Source organism: Pseudochaenichthys georgianus, chromosome 4, assembly GCF_902827115.2.
Source record: "Pseudochaenichthys georgianus chromosome 4, fPseGeo1.2, whole genome shotgun sequence".
NCBI classification, from domain to species: domain Eukaryota; kingdom Metazoa; phylum Chordata; class Actinopteri; order Perciformes; family Channichthyidae; genus Pseudochaenichthys; species Pseudochaenichthys georgianus.
In genome coordinates, this window is record NC_047506.1 from 36,038,203 (window position 1) to 36,058,862 (window position 20,660).

General features: G+C 40.0%; 1 protein-coding gene across 1 annotated transcript in view; it reads right to left on the reverse strand.

Moving 5' to 3' along the window:
- Positions 1–18,706, reverse strand: part of szt2 (SZT2 subunit of KICSTOR complex) — a 107,542-nt gene extending 88,836 nt beyond the window's left edge. The window contains 26 exon segments of the mRNA XM_034081348.1: positions 585–792; positions 1,347–1,607; positions 2,308–2,446; positions 3,556–3,656; positions 4,357–4,560; positions 4,690–4,785; positions 5,374–5,491; positions 5,793–5,961; positions 6,247–6,335; positions 6,424–6,502; positions 6,691–6,927; positions 8,729–8,934; positions 9,399–9,513; positions 9,795–9,947; positions 10,061–10,206; positions 11,043–11,172; positions 11,271–11,502; positions 11,581–11,751; positions 12,399–12,609; positions 13,204–13,310; positions 13,516–13,678; positions 15,021–15,143; positions 15,250–15,420; positions 16,764–16,937; positions 17,301–17,426; positions 18,562–18,706. Of these exon segments, the coding sequence (XP_033937239.1) occupies positions 585–792; positions 1,347–1,607; positions 2,308–2,446; positions 3,556–3,656; positions 4,357–4,560; positions 4,690–4,785; positions 5,374–5,491; positions 5,793–5,961; positions 6,247–6,335; positions 6,424–6,502; positions 6,691–6,927; positions 8,729–8,934; positions 9,399–9,513; positions 9,795–9,947; positions 10,061–10,206; positions 11,043–11,172; positions 11,271–11,502; positions 11,581–11,751; positions 12,399–12,609; positions 13,204–13,310; positions 13,516–13,678; positions 15,021–15,143; positions 15,250–15,420; positions 16,764–16,937; positions 17,301–17,426; positions 18,562–18,585 (3,953 nt within the window). The 5' untranslated portion in view covers positions 18,586–18,706.
- Positions 18,707–20,660: the final 1,954 nt, after the last annotated feature.

Below are 20,660 nucleotides of genomic sequence, written 5' to 3' on the forward strand. Positions count from 1 at the left end.
GACTTTATGTCATGTTTTATCATTATTATCTCTGATATATATTTCATTTCTATACCCTTTGTAGAAACGAAATCTTAAATATTACACCTTTTCTTTAGTTACTTTTCTTTCAAACATTGTTTTAAATTGTAATCTTACTGACTGAGCGACTTTTTACGCACAAGCGTCAGATTACCACCCCGGACTCCCGATATTTTTGTCAAGCTTTATTGGGTTTAAAGGGCCCGGTCATGTGGCCCCGCCCCCCGGCCCGGGTCTGATATGTGCCGCCAATGCATAGTACAACTATATTATTAATGATATATATATTAAGAAGTGTTGTCAAGACTACAATAGAACAAGTTATTACATTTACCACATGGTAATTTTGCAACATTGCCACATTCTCACCGCAAACATAAACTCATTGTCTTACTTGCAATTCAGGAATGATCTGATAGTCAGTTTTGGAAAGTTAACCTCACATATGATCAGATTATGCATACAAAATCTAAATCTATCATCCAGATTAGCACTGTCATTCCTTTAAAACTTCTCACAGAGGTTCCAGTTGCTTTCTATATGTGGCCCCTGCCCCACAGTACCTGAAGAACACGTCCCTGGGCTGGCGGCTGGTGCTGGGCTGCACCAGCTGCTCCTTCAGGTGCTCCAGGGAACAGTTGTAGACGTACACTGGACATCTTAACTGGGTGCAGTCACTGGTGCTCTGCTGGGACACCTGCCGGCTGAAGCTGATGTGGAAGTCTGCCTTCTGGGGTTCAGAGAACTGGACGCCTTCTTTCTCTGCACGATCTGGAAAAGGAGAAAAATGACATATTATCCCCAAATCGTTCAGCCCTACACGTTGTTTGTTAAATATATGTGGTAACAATTAACTCAATGTAGTAATAGTATGTAATGTACTATAGTAGTAAACCAAACATATAATATAATCTCAAGTACTGTATTTAAGTACAACCTGTACTTGTTGTTTACTTGAGTATTTAATTTGATGTTAATGTTTACTTCTACTCAACTACATTTTGAAAGCCAATACTGTAATTTTTACTTTTTATAAGACTACTGATGAATTTGGATTATGATGGATTGTGATACTTGGAAGTATAGAATGAATTGAAGTTATCTCCACTGAAACAATTATGAACATATTAATGCATCGGTCATTTTAATCCAGCAATATCATAAATACAAATATTCCCGATAATGGCACTTGCAAGGGGAATACAAGGGCACTGTAAACGCTTTGAAATGAATTGCTCCAGTTTCCTGTTTTTTAGATATCCACTAATGTATACAATTATTACGATTAAGTGGACACTACACTTCAACTGGAGTATGAGACCTACCTGAGCCCGGGGTCCCCGTCACTCTGCTGTCCCAGCTGTCCTGGTGCAAGTTCAGGGCCTCTGGGGGCCCAGCCTGGTCCTCAGACCCTGGTGAGAACACAGGGGACCTGGAGGTGAAGAGTCCGCTGCTGGAGCTCCTGGGCAGTCTACCAGGCAGACTGAGGCCGGACTCGCTGGTGGAGCCGGACAGGGAGTCGGCCTGGGATTTGTTGCTGGGAGTCAGAGTGTCCTCCAACCCGGACGCCATCAACATCAGAACATCTGCAAAAAACACACAGTATTCACATTTAACTTTTTCCTATGAAAAACGTGTTTAAAATAGTGGTAGTAAAGAAAAGTACTAGTTTTGACTTTTGGAGGGGTGATAAGGCAAATACACATGCTACAAAGGGCTTATTATCTCTGCAGCGATCATATTGCGTGCTCCATCTGGTCCTACATAGGTGACCCCTGTGCGCCATCTCCCGAAGACTGGCTAGCGCATGCTTCAGCAAAATGCCTTTTCCCCTTTTTTCACGACTTCTAAAGCAAATTAGTTCAGAACATTTGTCATGGATTTAGGTGTACTGTAACACGGAGGTAGGGATGGTTCTAACTGATCTCCAGTAACTGCAATACATGTAGCTTTTGCTAACTCCTTAGCTTAGCTTTGCCTTTTCACTGTCATGCAAGTCGTGGTTAAATCCACACTGGAATTACAGAAGGCAATTAGGGTCAAACTTAGTGATGTGATTAATTTACGTAAAAAATCTTATACGTGTAAAGGTTTCCAGATTAATCGTGACCGTTAACGTGAAGGAAACCTCGCCATTTTATAATGCTCTTAATGTCTTTCATTTGTTGTAAGGCACTTTGAATTGCCTTGTGTTAAAATGTGCTATATAAATAAACTTGCTTTTCCTTACCAGCCCTGGTTTAAAACCTATGAAGGACAATATCGTAAACAAAATGCAAAGTGTACCTGTGTATGAAGCGGGGAGGAAGGTAAGGATGATCTGCTGAGAGCTGATGTACTTGGCATAGCACCTCCACTGAGGGGCGGAGCAGCTCCTCTCCCCCAGAGACGGCTCTTCGTCCACCAGGTCTGCGTTACTGAAACTCTGCAACAGACACAGGTTTACAAGAGAACTCATTCATAGAGTGGAGCGTTGTCACGGGCCCCGCTGCAGATATGAGCAGAGAAATCAAAACGGTCTTATAAAAGAGACAGGCCTCTATTTATAATTCCCATTGCTTTATTATTGGTATATTGTTTTCAGATTTTAGCTTGAAAACTAAACTCTGTTTTCTGATGTCCCCAATGTTTACTATAGAATAGATGAACACTTAAGGCTTGATAGTGAACACCTGCAGCATAGCCACACTTTCCACAACAACCCAGTGTTTCACAAAACCCTCCGACTGCTCAAATGAAATGATATATATCTTGAGGAGTCTGGTAAGGACAGATATTTCAAAAGACAAAAAAATCCCGCATAGTTTCCTGCTCAGGTAACTGTGTTTAGTTTTTCCATCACATGTTTGTCATATGAATGTGACATATGGTCGGTGTATGAAAACAGCTGTATCTATATGTACTGTACAGCAATCTACCACCAGCTCAAGGATGTTGAAAGGGTTTTGTTGGAAAAATATAATCCGATTTTTCATTACTCCCAGGAGTAAAAGTAAATACGCATACTCACGAGGCATGCTGGAGACTGTGTGGGGAGAGTAACGTTGGACATACACATGTTTTTTGTGAATGTGCAAAAATGAAGGGACACTGGAATGATGTATGGACTGTGCTCGAGCGGATTTTGGGATATAAGGTCTCGAACACTTTTGAAGTACTTTATTTAGGAAACCTCACAAGGAGCATTGTCCAATACGGAGAGCAATATCTTGTTCATATACTGATAGCATCAACGAAATAAACAATCACCAGGAAATGGCTACAGGAGGAACCCCCTGCAGCCAAGGACTGGTTGGAAGTTGTTGGAGAAATACTCCTTATGGAAAGACTCACCCACTCAGAATGAAATCAAATCAGAATTTGAAAACAAACTGTTCAAGTGGACTGCCTATACGACCCTTCACTAAGTCACAGCGAACCCTGACCTTAGTTACATTATGTATAGATCATTCTTTGATCTCTGACACTACCTTTGTTTGTTTTGTTTGTATTGTTGTTCCTGAAAATAATAAAAAAAGAAAACGGCTGTATCACCTGTAAAGTGCTGGTGGAGCCCATCCCCTCTTTGCTGCTGCCGCCGGTAGTGTGGAATGACGTCATGGTGTCCTGTCTGTCTGGAGGCTTCACAAACTCCTCTGACAAAACAGAAAACATAAGAGCAGACATTAGAAGAGACAGTGGCCTCTGCTGCCATCGACTAAAACATGACAAATAAACAGGGATATGCCATAACCTAAAAGCCCTGTTGTTCTTTCAGTACTTTGCCCTCTGGTGCCAGAAGAACCTCCGCCAGCTCAACACAGAGACACCAAGGAGCTGGTGGTGGGCTAGAGGAGGACATCCAAGGACCAGACATTGAGGTTGTGGGATCTTATAAGCACCTGGCTGAACAATGAACTAGCCAGATAATTATATTGCACTTTATATGAAAGGAGGGACAGAGCAGACTCTCTGCTGAGGAGACTGAGGTCTTTTGAGTGTGGGGGTCCACCTTTCTTGACTCTGTGGTGGCTGTCGGTTACCAGGACCACCACACACAGACCAACCCTTTTGTGCAATATATACATTTATTTGCAATAAAAATTCTATAAATCTTACTATTCAATACTGTTATTACTGGCTGCTACTTCTCCACTTTAGTTGATATGTCCACTTACTTTTATAATGCTGCTACGTGCTTGCCTCTTTAATTAATATTTGATTGTACTCTTTTAGTTGGTCTTATCTGCACTGTCCCCTTTGCTGTCACAACCTAGACGTCCCTGCTGTGGGACGATACATTATTTCTGATTCGGATTTCTGCTTTCTGATTCTGAGACAGAGACACGCACTGACCTTTAATCACAGGTAAGGAGAAAGGAGGGACGTGGCCTTCCCGCTCTCGCTGGAAGATGTGCTGCATGAAGGTGAAGTGGTCGCTGTCAGCGAGCGGGATCTCTCTGTCGCTCAGCTCGTGCTCCAGGCTGCTGTGGAACAGACTGAGCAGCAGCTCGTTGGGCAGACAGGGGGCGCTGTGGCTCTGCTCCTCCGTCTCCACTGCTGCACACACAAAGACACCAAGGAACAGTTACCTCAAAGGTATTGCCTGGTATTGTTCCTTTTCTAGTCAAAATACCTTCAGGAAACTATGTATGTATTACTGTTGAAGTACTGTGCAGAGCAACGTGCCTGTACTGAAGGTGAGGAAGAAGATCTCCACCTGCTGGCACTTTGGGAGCAGCTGAATGAGGTCGAACTGGAAAGGAACCATGTGGATGCTTTCCTCTGAGGCATCACACACACACACACACACACACACACACACACACACACACACACACACACACACACACACACACACACACACACACACACACACACACACACACACACACACACACACACACACACACACACACACACACACACACACACACACACACACACACACACACACACACACACACACACACACACACACACACACACACACACACACACACACACACACACACACACACACACACACACACACACACACACACACACACACACACACGTTTTCTTTAATTACAGCTGTTAATAAAACAATTCCTACATGGATGCTTTACATTAAAAGCCTTTAAGACCGACATCTCTATTTCCAGGTAGTTTGACACATTCATATAAAAACCAGCAATCTAGAATTGATTGGAACTACATTCTTCTTAATATGTATGTTTTCATAAAGTTAATTAAATACTGTGTGTCTTTTGTTCAATGTGAATACTACTTTTCCTTCAGCATGGGATCTGAGTATTTCCTCCACCTCTGTTTGAGAGATGACAGTGTGTCAAGTGTTCAATTGTTCTACATTGCACGGTGTTATCTTACCAATCACATCCTTGGGAGGCGGAGCCAGTGAGTAGACCTGATCCTTATTCTGACACAGCTGGCACAAATACTCAAAGGTCATCATGGTGGACATACAGGCCAGGTCCCTTGGGTAGATCTGGAAGAAAAAACACAAGGTCATTTTTAAACATTACCTTAAATAACCTTACAAACAGATATCCAGACATAGATGGATACTTAGGGCCCAAGGCACCCATGGAGGAAGCACTGAGTTTGCATTATCCTATTTTGTCCCTTTCATACGTTAGTTTGAAAAACGTTTTCTAAGTTGCTAGATTTCTTTCTAGGATAACCTTAAAGAGATTCAGACCCCCCTGCCCCCACCTCAGCCCCCATGCCCCCCACCTCAGCTCTATCTCAGAGTGAATAAGTAAGTGTGTATGACACGCTGTACACACTGCTTGAGGGATCTCCTGGTACTTGAGGCCCTGGAAGTGGCGATGGGGGTCCATGCAGTTCATCACGATGCCGCTCTGAGGCTCCACCCAGCACTCCGTCACCAGGTGCAGCTCCGTGTCCATGTCAACCGCCTCCACCTCTGTGTCGTTGTCGTCATCAGTGGAGAAGCTGGAGAGGCAAAAAACAACAAGCTGACTCGTGTAGTGGCATCAGTGTGAATTCCAACATATGCAGAACATACATCCAAGTGAACACCTTTAGTAGCAGTAGTGGTAGTAGTGGTAATATTAGAGGGTGAGAAACAGGCAGTATGAGAAAGATAAAGTCCCTTTTGATCATGTAAGCATAGAGATATGCACAGTAGAGGCACAAATACAAATATGAGTCTGAAAATAAGCATAATAGGGCCCCTTTAAATAAGGCGTTCTGTAAGATGGTTTCTGGCAGTCGTACCTGTCCTTAGTAGATGTGGAGTGAGGTGGAAACATGATGTACTGAACAATACAAGAGTGACTCTCTCTGTCCGTGTCCCCTGAAATACCCTAAGAACAGACATTGAATTCAATTTAAACAAATTGAAAACTCTAGAATGTCGTGTTGCTAGACATTGTGTTTCCTGCTGTTCTCTACCTTCACCGGCAGCTCGAGCACCATGTTCACGATGCCCTCTCCGCTGGCAGCAAAGTGGAAGCCTTCTGAAATGCGGATCCTGTCAGAGACATCAATTCATTATAATTAAAAGCACTAATGATCTATGTGACCTTGCAAACAATAGCATACATCTCTCCTGGAAATGTTTTGCTCAGAATCTGTTTAACTGTCTGTTGCAATGTGTTATTGAATGGATAGAACACACACACAACATGAAGAAGAACAAGGTGAGGTGTGTGAACTGACTCTGAGAGCATGGTGAGGATGTGAGCGACCGCCTGCATGGCCACGGCTGCTCCCTGGCTGCTCTGCACCGCCCACACCCAGCGCTGGTGCAGGAAGTAACGGGACAGGGAGGCCAGGGTGGAGGAGGCCGTCCGGTTGGCTGCCATGCTCAGAGGGACGGAGCTGTTGGAGGGCTGAGGAAAGTTCTCCATGTTGAAAATGAACGGAGTCCGGAAGTCCAGCGGGAGCTTCTCGTACCTGCAGAGCAGTTTCTTTCATTTTAAAGTGTTCATTTGAGAGGATAACCTGAGAGGTCTTTAATAATAATACATTTTATTTTTAGGCGCCTTTCATGACACCCAAGGACACCGTACAATTTAAAAAAAAAAAAAAAAAAGCTAATAGGCAACATATGGAAGCCCATTTCCGCCACTTGAAAAAAATAAAATCCCCATGAAAAGTCATAATTATGAGATAAGAAAGTCGAAATTATGAGATAAAAAGTCATAATAATGAGATAAAAAGTCATAATTATGAGATAAGAAGTGCGCATGCGCTGCAGTGGCGCTGTCTTTAAAGGTCCCTTCATCACCTTGCTGCTCTCCACCATGCAAACGGCATCTAGTCCTAAATAAGGTAACTATTACAGGTGACTTTTGTAAATGTTAGATGTTACATATAGCCTATATTGCAGCTAAACTACAACAATGCAGTTTATAGCTTTGACATTACCTGTTATGAATATAATATATATATAATATATATGCCTATAGTTGTGTGGTAACGTTCACGGGTTAGAGTTAGAGCAACTCACAGCAGCAGTATGCCTACACTATTGTCATTAGTGGCGTGAACGTTACCACAAAACTATAGGCATATATATTATATATATATTATATTCATAACAGGTAATGTCAAAGCTATAAACTGCATTGTTGTAGTTTAGCTGCAATATAGGCTATATGTAACATCTAACATTTACAAAAGTCACCTGTAATAGTTACCTTATTTAGGACTAGATAGATGCTGTTTGCATGGTGGAGAGCAGCAAGGTGATGAAGGGACCTTTAAAGACAGCGCCACTGCAGCGCATGCGCACTTCTTATCTCATAATTATGACTTTTTATCTCATTATTTCGACTTTTTTATCTCATAATTATGACTTTTCATGTGGCGGAAATGGGCTTCCATAGCAACAGAACATGAAGATAAAAAAAAAAAAAAAAAAAACCCAAACAGGAAATCATGGAGGAGACAGTCAAGTGGACACAAATGGGACATATAATGGGGGCACTACAGTGAGTAAGCAGATTTGAACAGGTGGGTTTTTAATTGAGATTTGAATATGGTGGTTGTGTCTGACTGTCGGATGTGCGGGGGGAGGGAGTTCCAGAGTCTGGGAGCAGTGCAGCTAAAAGCCCGAGTCTTTAGTCTCTTTACACATCACAGTCGGACTCATTTGTAGTCGGCCCCAGTTGTAACCAATACTTTTTATTAAGATATGTTTAACATTGCAAGATGAAAGAGTTGTACTATCAAAGGGGCAGTACTAAGATGAGGACATATACTAGCACCATTTATATTTCACCATATTGCAACATTTATCTGAATTTAAACATGTTAGTGTTTTCACTTTTTAATATACTCCCCCTTATTATCACTATGGTTTTGTATATGAATTTAATATATTTCAATTTTTGTGGCATAATTATTGGGCTGATTTTTGTAATTATTATCATTTATTTATATAGCTTATATAGATATTACTTATTTTGTTTGAATATTTTATTCGTTTTATGTCATTATTATTATTTGTATTATTAATTAATGTATATATTTAATTATGTATACATTTTGCTTTCATTTGCCTAACAAAAGCATGCTTTTGGGTTCAACTTTAAAGCATACAATGAGGCATGTTTCCTTGCTTTGTTTCGCTTATACTCCCAGTAAATAAATGAGTTTTGTGTTTTAATAAAAACCGTGTCTATGAACAAACCAAGTCATGACACCTGCTTCCATGTCCTGCAGTGCTGCTGCCCTGCTACCATGCACTGACCTGATGAGCAGCTTCTCCAGAGGCTTGTTGAGCACCACCACACAGGGCCGGTCCGACAGAGCAGGTTTGGGGGCGGGGATGGAGGGAGACTTGGATGGTGATGGATTACCGACGATCTTCCTCTTGGTCTTGGGTGTGGCCTCTTTGTTCTGAACGCGATGAGGGAAGCGGAGTTTGAGGATTTGCTGCCGCAGCTCGTCTACAATCTGATGGAAAACACACATGTCAGAACAGGTGAGTGCAGGTGTTTAACAACAGGGAACAGATTATGACAGCTCGGGGGCAGAAAACCTAAATCAGTGCTGCCGTCATTTTAAGGTACATTGCTGTCGGAATATTTATTTTAAGTGGAAGAGAAATTATCATTTTTAAAACACAAAAATCATGTTAAAATCTATATATTGTGAGAAATTATTAACTTATTGAGTAAGTAGCCATGTAATAAATCAAATCAAACTTTATATGTATAGCCCAATATCACAAAACACGTTTGTCTCAGTGGGCTTTACAGAGAGAAAACAAACTACATTGTATATTATAGAGTTACAGCAAAAGGACGAGATAGTGGGTAGAATACAAATAAAAACAAAATAAAATAAGATACAAAAAAAGACAATAAAAAGACATTGAAATTAATTACCATCAAAATAAAATGAAATGCCAGCTGTACCTTGTTTCTAACGTGCGCTGGTGTACCGATGGGGAAGCCCAGACGCAGCACCATGCAGGGCGTCTTGGAGATGAGCCGGACCAGGTAGAAGGAGGTGGGGGGCTGCTCCGACGAACTGCGGACACAATTCATCTTTGGTTTTTTCCATGAACTAAACAATTTCTAACAAGGTTGGTATGACATGAGATCCTCACTTGAAACACAGCCTGTATGGCTTGTAACAGCTTTTAAGTGCATTTTACACTTGCAATACCTTGGAATTGTACGCAGGTACAAGTTTTTATTTCCTTCAGAGATGACTGAATTTATGATTTTTAAAAGCCTAAAGAGAAGAAATGACTAGATACTGTAGTACACATGAAAACGGTGTGCTCTTAGTGCTTTCTGCTGTCTCACCTGTATATGAGTTTAACATAGGAGTATCCCTCCACCAGCACGAAGCTGCTCCAGTCCTTCAGCAGGGATGTCAGGGCGGAGTGGGAGATACGACACTGGATGGTGCTGTAGCGGCCATTGTTCCCAGCTGTGTGCAGATGTTTGGGGACAGGCCTGGAGGGACACAATTGTTCATGTAAAAAATAAACAGAACCAAACAAATATGGCAGACAATATGGCCACACAAGTCACTTCCTTTGCTGTATCTATAACTATAGAATTCTCACATGTCATGTTCAAGGATGATAGCAATGCGATGCATGTGCAGCCATCTCTGCCAGAAGGTGGCATCCATAGAGAGGATGGGCTTCCAGTAGGAGGCAAACTGAGACTGAGAGGAGTCTTTGGATCCGCTGTGCTGCAGGGACAGGACCTGAGAGAAGAGGAGCAGACAGAACAAAGGCTGGCTGAGAGGATTGAAAATAGGGGAGGTGGATTAGCAGTGAGGAATATGCAATGACTATCACCCTTTTAATTACAATAACACGCTGCTGCTGAAAGGTTGAAGACATTGTTTATTTCCTTATTGTCAACAGAGTAAATAAAAAGACCCATTGGTTCTAATGGAGACTGGAGTATTTCAAAGAGAGCTCACATTGTTTACTTTTTGAAAAAATGACTCATTTGCAGTGTTGGATTGAAACATAATGATGCGACTGTAACAACGTTAGCAGTTTTTGAAATAATTGTGTCAACCTTGACTTTACCAAGTATGTTCTATTTAGAGTCAAATGTGTGCACGTTTAACTGACATGGCAGAGTTTCATAAATCATAAAGTCCATTTCAGTGGCAGATTCTGTGCTATTTTAAACCAGTGTGTAAAGTTCCACTTGATTTGGCGCCCCCTGGTGGTAGTACCAAACCAATCAGGAGTTTGCATGTACATATTTACACCCCTTTTCGACCGAGGCACGTCATGAGCTGTGGAGCGGTGCAGGAGTAAGCTGTTTGTGAGACCCCCCCAAAAATGATGGATGTATAAGAACAACAAGAGCACAGTTCGGACGTAGTCCACCGTTGTTGTTATTGTGAAAGTAATTCAAACTAGTGTTGCAGCAACATAAACAGTGATGTAATGACCTAGCGCCCATCAGACTTGATTTGTTGCTGAGTTTGCAAGGTGAACCAACAATACCCCAAGCACAAAACTCAGACAAGACACCATTGTAGTGGAAGAGGGGTGAGAGTGGCTTGAGTGTGCACAGTACCGGAGTAGTAGAGCCAGGAGGGATGTAGAACAGAGGTACTCCATTTTTTGTGCTTTCAGGAATCATGTAGTTCTCAGGAATTGAGTTAAAAGATTGGAGGTGCACCAACATCTGGTCAGTCTGGTTGATGCTAAAAGGACATACAGTTTCAAAAGATTTGCTACCAATGCATGATGGTGAAACTGCACAGAATCTCAATTTGTTTTGCATGTTTTTGTCCAGTTGTACCTCTGCAGAGTGTTCCAGAAGCGTCGGATGACAGAGGTGCGGTACGGGCTGGTGATGGGTTTCCTCTGAGTGCAGCTGATGTCATGCAGGATGTCGTAGCTTCCCTCCATCGTCACCTCCACCCTGGTGGTTCTCTTGGCGGGGTCCAGTGGCCAGGAAGCGGATGCCAGGTACTCGATGTGCATGTTGTGTTTCCACAACAATACCAGCTTCACCTCCAGCTGAGTCCCACCTGAAACACCAGAATGAAGCTCACAATATGCTCCTGGACTTTCCAAGTATCTGAGACGTTTTGCAAAGACAGGCTTACCTTTGGTGAGGCTGATCTCTCTGATGGTGTAGCCCTCTCTCAGGCGCACAGACACCACGCTGATCAGATGGGCATGGACTTCCTTTTCTGTGTGCTTCTTCCTCCTCATCACCAGGGCAGGGTTACCGCTGGCTGACACCAGGTGCTCATTGAACAGTTTGTGTTGGGAAACTACACAACAGTCAAGCAGCGAGAATGAGTGTTCATTTCTTTACCAAAAACAATAGTTTACTCTAATTGACATTTGGTCTAGACACCAGTTAATAGAGTCAAAGAAGACAAAACATTGAAAATATCATTATATAAAATTAATTTTATATAACCTATGTCCTATCAGAATGTTGTTGTTAGAAATGAATTTCATATATATATACATACATTAGAATCACTGGGTGTGCAAGTGTTGGTAAAGTTATACATTCTTCCTTCTTGGTTAAAAAATACGTCATATTCACATTTAAAAACAAAAGAGACTTATATTTAAATAAAAAATGATGGTAATTAATAGATCTATTTTGACTTTTGTAATTCATCTGTAAAATGATGTATGTCTAAATAAATATATTGAATTCCAAATCATTTAAAGTGTTGGTGTTCCCCAAGGCTCAGTCTTAGGCCTACTGTTGTAAATACATTTCCAACTTCCTTTTAGATTTAAATGGGATTTGACAACACAAAAGATTATTTATTTTAGCAATTTGCAGTAATTTGTGTTAAGTGTCTATATATCAGACACATGCACCTGTCTCCAAATGATAATATTGAGTCTGTTACTCATAACCCACAGAAAGAGTGAATAGTATTCAGAGCGGCCTCACCACAGAAGCACTCGGAGTTCATCGACTCGGGGGTGTTGAGGAAGGAGTATGTTAGGAAGGCCTTGTGGTAAGTATTCATCTCCTGGCTGTTCAGGTCCAAATCTGGACAGCTGGGCAGGTATGAGCCGAAGGTGGCTAATGAGATGAACTTCATCAGCTCTACGTTGGGGATGTAGCCAAAGCTGCAGTCGTAGGAGTATGCACCGCCAACCTAGAAATACACAAGACAAAGCTCGGTGAGTTCAGTACAATGTCTCTTTCATCGTGGATCAAGATCATGTGAACACTTTCTGTGTAACAGTTCTTCACATTGGACTTCCATTGACATGCACACACTATTGCCGTTTCAACATATTCCAAAATGCAAAGAGCATGGAGCAATCTGGTTCTTGTTCTACCTGTTTGATGTTTCACTAATGGAGCCGCGTTGGTGTTGCCAACTGAGGAAGTTCAAATGAAGCCCTAGTCTTACAGTGACAGACAGGTCCAACTCTGCTCGTGGTCAAGCCCACTCATATTACCAGAATCAACCGACTGCTCACAAATCATTCTCACTTCTTCCCGTTAAGTAACTCAAAGCTACTTCAGCTCATCTAGCCTAGCTTGGAGTTTATTTTACAATGTCACAATCTCACATATTGACAATCTAAATGGCTACTATTTTACTTGAAAAAGTTTTAGTGGGATAGTGGTCAAACAAATATAGAAAAACCACTTACACCAGAAGCAATGGAAATAACACTGTCGCATTAACAATGTTGGATTCCATCTGAATCAAAGAAGCTGGATAAGAGATCTTGTTCACCTGCACAAAGGAGCAGGCGATGGTTCCGCTCCTGAGCTGGTTCAGCAGGGTTTCACACACGGCCACATCAGGAACACTCGTCACTCCATCTGTGATAATGATGATACCTGGAACACACACCTGCATGTTTAATTGCCAACTCTCAATATCTTCTACTCATTATGTGTAATCAAGTTACATCAACTTCCAATTGTGGAGAGATGCTGAGGACTAAAGGAAGTGCAGCGTCGAGTGTGAGTTCCTTAAACGTAAAGGGACATATGAATTAGTAGTTTGATAGAGAAACTCAATGTGAACTTAAGACGAACCGACCTGCACTGGAGTTTGGTGGCAGCAGCTGAAGGGCCAGGATGCCTTGGCGCACCATGCTGACCAGACCCATATCAGCCGACACCATGGAAACGCCTTGCTTCCCTTGGGGTTGTTCATACTTGATGTTGCTGGGGAGATCTGAGCTTTGGGCCGACTCAACGGACTGAAGGCACAGGAGATATAAATACATTAATGTAGAACTTCATTAAAGAATTAATAATACACAATATTTGATGTCACACTTATGGTCGCTTTGGTGGAAATGGTGCATAGTAGAGTACAAATATGACAAAATACTAGATTTTAAAGTAGAGAGCTGAGCATATTTTAAAAGGGGTAGCGTTGAACAGAAGCGAAATATTCCGAAGGGTGTGCGGGATTCAACCACTTAACAATGTGTCACTATTTAGAGCTGGACTGTGACCTTTCACAACACCCTACTACGTGGCTCTCAACTCACCTACTGAAGACAGAAACCTTTTCAAAACACATCACACACCCATAAAGCTGACTTTCAATACAAATACTCTTTATTTTCTGAAACAGCTGGTCACTGTTGTTTCGTTTAACCTTAATCAAACTATTTTCCGAAGTGGATGAATCCAAATGTGTTACTGTAGTGAGTTTCTCTGGCGGCGGGACGGTGCACATGAACGTGAGAAAACGAAACAATAATGAATGACTTAGTGTGACAGCATTTTAGAGATGTTTGTTAAATGTAATCATGTCTCTTAATCTGTGTCTCGTACAAATATGAGAGTGCTCTGACTTTAAGGACAACATTTACTATTATTTGCGTTAAACACTTGCAATTAACTTATGTGCCTTTTTCTTTGATGTGTTGATGTTTTACCTTGAAACAAACAGTTGTACAGTGTCAGCGTGCTACTATGGAAACATTTGGTGGAGGTTTTAGCTCGTAAATAAACAACACACACATTGTGTAGTCAAAGATAAAAGTGATTTGTCTCGATTTTCTCACAACTTCTACAAAAGCAACGACATTGAGCTCGATTGATGTGTCAATGGAGCTCTATGGCACAAAGGAAGGAAAATATATGCGTCTAATAAGTGAGATGTAATGTAATGATGTGCAATAGCACTGCCTGTAAATATACAACTTCGTGAATTACCACAGCTCATGTGCAATTTAAACTCAAATGCAATTTATAATTTCATTTTCTTTCTTTTGTACACATTACCATCTACTTCAATTGTGTAATGGTCACACAAAAATGATACTGCTACTTACTTTTTTACAATGGTGTACTTATCTGATATTTTTTTTTACTCATTGTGTTTTTATAACGTGTGCCTACTTTTTTTTTTTTTTAAATATGTAAGTCTAATGTTTTTATTTCAATCTGCACTGAAGCCGTTGTAATACCTCTAACCTTTTTCGCTGCAGGACAAATAAAGGATTTCTGATTCACCAACAACATGTGTTCTTATCTTTAAAGGATTAAAAAAAGAAGACATTGTCAAAAGCCTTGAAGAGCACTTGCCTGATCCTGCTGCTGATGCAGGACCTCTGCGATGCTGCTCTCCACCGCTCTGAGCTGCTGATAGATGTAATGCAGGAACTCCACCAGGTCTGTTCTGTCCAGCTGACAGCCCTGCACCAACACCTGCAGGGGGGGGGAACAGCCTGTCAGAGGACTGCCAACGCAAAACCAAATACCATACATGGAACACCAGTATGGAACAGGATCACACGTAAACTACTTCAGTGACCTGATGGGAAGTGAGGCCAATAATGGATGAATATGCCAAGATGGTGATGAAGATCTTCGGCTTGAACAGCTGATCAGTTCCAGGGACTTTGAATGGTTGAGCCAGACCCGCCAGACACCTGGATAAGGCGTGGAAGACCTCATCGAAGATCATCTCTCCTGTGCTGTCATCCTGCACGACAGAGGACAACACACCATTTCTGAGAAACTGCTGTCCATATTTACAAGAGCGCTTTATACCGTCTGTAAGTGAATTGCACTCCGAAACTGAGACATGCTAAATGACCAAAGTACAGATTTCTATAAAATGGTGCCCTAACAGAGATGCAAAGATGCAGAGAAGTGAAAGAGAAAATATGAATGACTTTGTTCCTCTTTTTGATTTGATTTTGGGGTTTAGAGAGTGAGGTAGAACAAAGCATAACCATGTTTTTGCAGTACTTTAAAATGTCTAGTTTTTTTTATGGATAGTTGTATAATAATAATAATAATAATAATCTTTATATTTATTATAGCGCTTTATCAATGACTCTCAAAGCGCTTTACAAATACACATTACACATACAGATCATACATACATGTAATGGTCATCGACTGTGGACAATACCCACAGGAGCAAGTGCAGGTGAAGTGTCTTGCCCAAGGACACAAAAACACATATGTTTAAGGACAAACGTTTGAATCCTTCCCATAACCGATGGACCCTGTCTGCCTTATTTCATATATCTCTAGAAATAATGATCAGAGTGTCAACCTATTTGGATCGGATGTTCACAGAGAGGCATGCGTGTCAGTCTGGATGGAGACAGTGGACTAAGGGGATGAGCTGCAGCTTTGACAACAATAAAGTGTACAAACTTCAGCTGTAGAATTGTAACTCAAGCATAGGATGGCAATTAGTGATCATCATCAGGTGTTCCTTGAGATGTTACTGCACTTTGTGTACACCAGTACTAAAGGTTTGTTCAGTCCATAACTAAATCAGATTTACAACTTAAACAAAAACAGCCGCTTGAGTGATTTTTGTAATTGTATGCAACCTGAATATTCGCCAGGAGCCAATATAGTACTTTGTTAAAGTTTTATGTCAAATTAGGTTTTAAAGATGTTTCAACTTTCACCGATGCATATAATCTTTGCAAATTCACATGTATTCACTTCTTTGCATTGCCTTTGTAAATAATCGTGCTGAAAGAAAGGTATATTTGTGTTTGTTCTGAACACAAAATAAAACTGACATTATTGTTTTGAGCCTTATCCAATCCAAGGTACACAATGGGATGCCAGCACGTCCAGAGTACATTGGTTAGTAGCACATTTCAGATACATGTAGCTGGACCCAAAGGCAATGCAGCAGAGGATATGTACTTGAGGGAAACAAATTAAGGTTTTATGTACGATATTGTGTAGATACTTATCCATACAGAAAGATCTATTCCATCCTGACATAGCAACATTAGAAACAAGATTGAGATATTTCTTGTTGCAAGTTACAACCCCTTAACTGAGTCTTACCACGATCCCTGTGGAGGGGCTGAGGTCCAGCTCGATGATGAAGCGGTACCTCCGGGCCAGGAAGGTGGCTCGAGTGGACGGCACCAACATGTGGGGGTATGTGGTGGGGGGGGAATCTGTCTGCCATCCTTTGGGTAAGATACTCAGCAAGTCCAGCTCGTTCTCCGAGTTCAGCTGTAAATAAGTCAAACACAGTCTCAGTATCGTATTATTTGAAATATTTAGGAGGATCAGGAATATATGAAACTGTAACAAAAATATTTGTCCACCTTCGGGTCATCTTTTTTAACTTTGTGCTTTTTGTAGACTTTTTGGTTTATTATATTTTAAGGAATGTATCACAACAAATTGCAACTGCATTGAATTTGTTTGAAGAGGCCCTATTGTGTTTTTTGGAATATTACCTTTAAGGGGCTTTTCCCTCAACTGCCTAAAATATTACCAAAATAATATACCAGCGTCATTAGCCCTTGAACAGTGGCTTCGAAGTAAACAGTACACATCTTCACATGACTTTGGTCTTTGTGATCAACTCACCAGTTCAGGCTTTGATGCTGGCCAGATAACCTGGTTCAGTTTACCAAGAAACCAGGCCAGACGCACATTCCTGGAAATGCGATACTCGTCCTTCATCAGGAGGTAGATTTGGTCCGCCTCCTCCACCTTCCAGTGACACACACATAGAACATTGTCAGCATTAGGAGCAGTACAGTAGAGTATGTTTTGCATTATTAGGGTGGGAATTGGTCAGTTTTTTTATACCGACTAAGAATACAGCACTGAGTTAGCCTCTATTATTGCACCAACTAATACATCTTATTAACATTAGTCTTCCTGTGGTAAATCTGATGTAAACTCACATGTTGACACTGACTTTCAAGTTAAGATTCATACTCAAAACTGAAATGTAACTAAGAACAACTGTGCAAATGCTGTACTTAGGTAAAATGTTCAGGTACTTGTACGTCACTTGAGGATGTTCGTGCTATGCTACCTGATTTTTTACTTCATTTAAAAATATTAGTTACCAGCTACTTTGCAGGAATGGACCTCTAAGACTATGAATCAACCAATAAATCATTATTATATGTTAAGCTACCAAGCAGTATATCAAGTCCTTTAAATAATCCCTACCTTTACCAAGTGAACATTGACATAAATACATTCATAATAATCCTAATAGAAAATGTTATATTTTGTAATCTGATATGGGCAATAGCCTACTAGGAAATGTGTACTTTTTTTGTTTGTACTTGAAGTATATATTGATGCCAATCCTTTTTGTATTTTGTACTTAAGTACACTTTTGAATGGAGGAATTTTACATACAGATTATGTTTACAATGTAGTATTAATATGTTTGACTTAAGTGAAAGATCTGAATATTTCTTACACCTCTTCTCAAATTTAATGCATATCTTAAATAAAATGCACAACAAAACTGTAGTTACCAAGGCACTGCATCTCTATGCTGCATTCATCAACACTATGCTGCAGAGCCAGACATTTTAACTTAAATGTAACTGTTAGCTCGAGACTAACTGGCTCGTGCTCACTTGCAGCTTGGTTGTTATTGCTAGCTGTCGAGCTAGCATACAGCTAACACTAGTTTCTATACGTCAAGAGGTGTTAGCAAAGCTCTATTTGCTTGGGACTGCTCATACTTAGGCTTTAATTGAAACAGGACTTTGTCTGCAGACTTTTAGGGCAAACAATTTGATTAAAAAACGTGCTCTTATTTCCCAAAGATATGCAGCCCCTGTTTCTTCTTCTTTCTGCAGCCAAAAGGTAAAGGTACCTCATTGTCCGGTCTCTCTGCCATGCCGTGAATTACATAGGGGCTGCCTCAGCTGACCGGTATTCACTTTGGTTTGTGGAATATAATCTGCCCAATACTTGTTTATCATTTGTCTTGTCTGGTTTTGTCAGGTGTTCGCAGAGTAGTATCAATTTGGGTCACAGTGCATACAGTTTCCGGTCAGATCTTTCAAAATAAAACGTATTTGACCTACACGGACATAAGCATGTTTAAAATGACATCATTATATTATATGACATTAGTGTATGTCCATGTAATGCTACTTTTACTTGACTACATTTAAAAGGGAAATAAGGTATTTTTACTATATTATATCAAACAGCTCTAGTTACTTTTCAGATTTTGCATTAAAAAACATGTGATCAACTTTTTACATAATGCATGTATATGTAATTACTGGTCTAACTGTTTCACGTAAAAAAAAGTAGAAGTATACAACATATTACAAAAATGTGTTTGTGTGTACAACAGAAAAAATGCTGCTTGATGCAATTATTTTATTAATCTTATATTGTTATATAATAATATGTATCACATGGGCCATTGTATGCAGAACTAGTACTTCTGCTTTTTATACGTACGTGTTCTCTTGAGTCTGTACTTTTACTGAAGAATGTAGGACTTTTATTTGTAATAGAGAATTTGTACATCATGTATTGCTACTTTTATTTCAGTAAAGGATCTGAGCAGTTATTCCACCATCTGATCTTGATACAGTAATTTCATATAGATGATTCTGAAATGGGCCTTTAGCCATAATGAGTACTTTTACTATTGGAACTTTAAGTAGATCTTGATTATATTCTTTTGGATACAGGACTTTCAATTCTAACATAGTACTACTTTTAAAAATCTGAGTACTTCTTTCACATCTGCACAATGGGAACACCCTCACAATTTCCATTATTTGTATAGCATAAGTGAGTTGAAGTAAATATAAGAAATAAATTCAGCGTTTTAATTAAAGACAATTCAAATGTTGAATGTTTTTGAGGAAATATATGTTTTTTTAATTGGTTTGGCCTTTATCAGAATATAAATGTCACCATAGAAAAAGGTCTGGTCGGAATGATAAAATACACACATTCTAAAATCCATTTATTAATTTCAACAGAAGTGTTGTTATAGTAGGCCTAGTGGTGCTACATTTTCACATTATTGATAACACATCTTCAATGTCTAAAGACTTTGTTTCTTTTTTTAAATGGAGGATGTGTTGTAGCATGCACATACACTTAAATAATACTGTTAAATATGGTACTTTTTTCCTTATTTTCAACGTTTCGTCCTAACCATCTGTATGGTCCTAACGATGAACTTGCATCTAACGGTTATGTTTCATTAGATGTTATTATTTATATGCTTTTATTTTGGAAAGACTTTCATTAAACTTCCGTGATCCTTGTTTTTATGCGACATGTGATCAGGAAGTGTCACTGCTATATCACTTATGTTCAGTTATATACATCCATGGTTATACACCGTGTAATAACATTTTTTAATTAATTGGGAATTGTTGCAAGAATATCGAAACTATCAATTTCTCTACGGACAAATTGAATGTTTCATATGCTGTTATTTGTCACAGTTTAACCAATCTTCCTTGATACAATATTAGTTACATAATCAGTATAATAACATTTTATTTTAACAGAAATACAAATGTATGATATTCAGTGTGTGATATGAAAAGTTTTTATGATACATTTTTTTACTACAAGTGACAAGGGATTTTTTTCCGCCCAGAGTTCTGCTTCCCAGGTCCATTTCCAAATATGTACGTCATGTAATGTTCTTGTTCAGACAGGATATTTGTATATTTTAGATCTGCATGTATTGTGATATATATAATCTGATTTATATAAACGCATTGGACTTTAATATGTGTATACATTTCCATATTGACTGATTAGGCTGCTGTTTTCCAGTTTAAAGTGCAACAGGAAGAATAATGTTGGGTCATGACTTAGAACAAAATATGATAACATAGATTCAAATAATGAAACAGTGACAATTGTTAAAATATGTTCTTTCGTTTATAGTTTTGATGCAGGAGGTGCTGCCTAACCATGGATGTA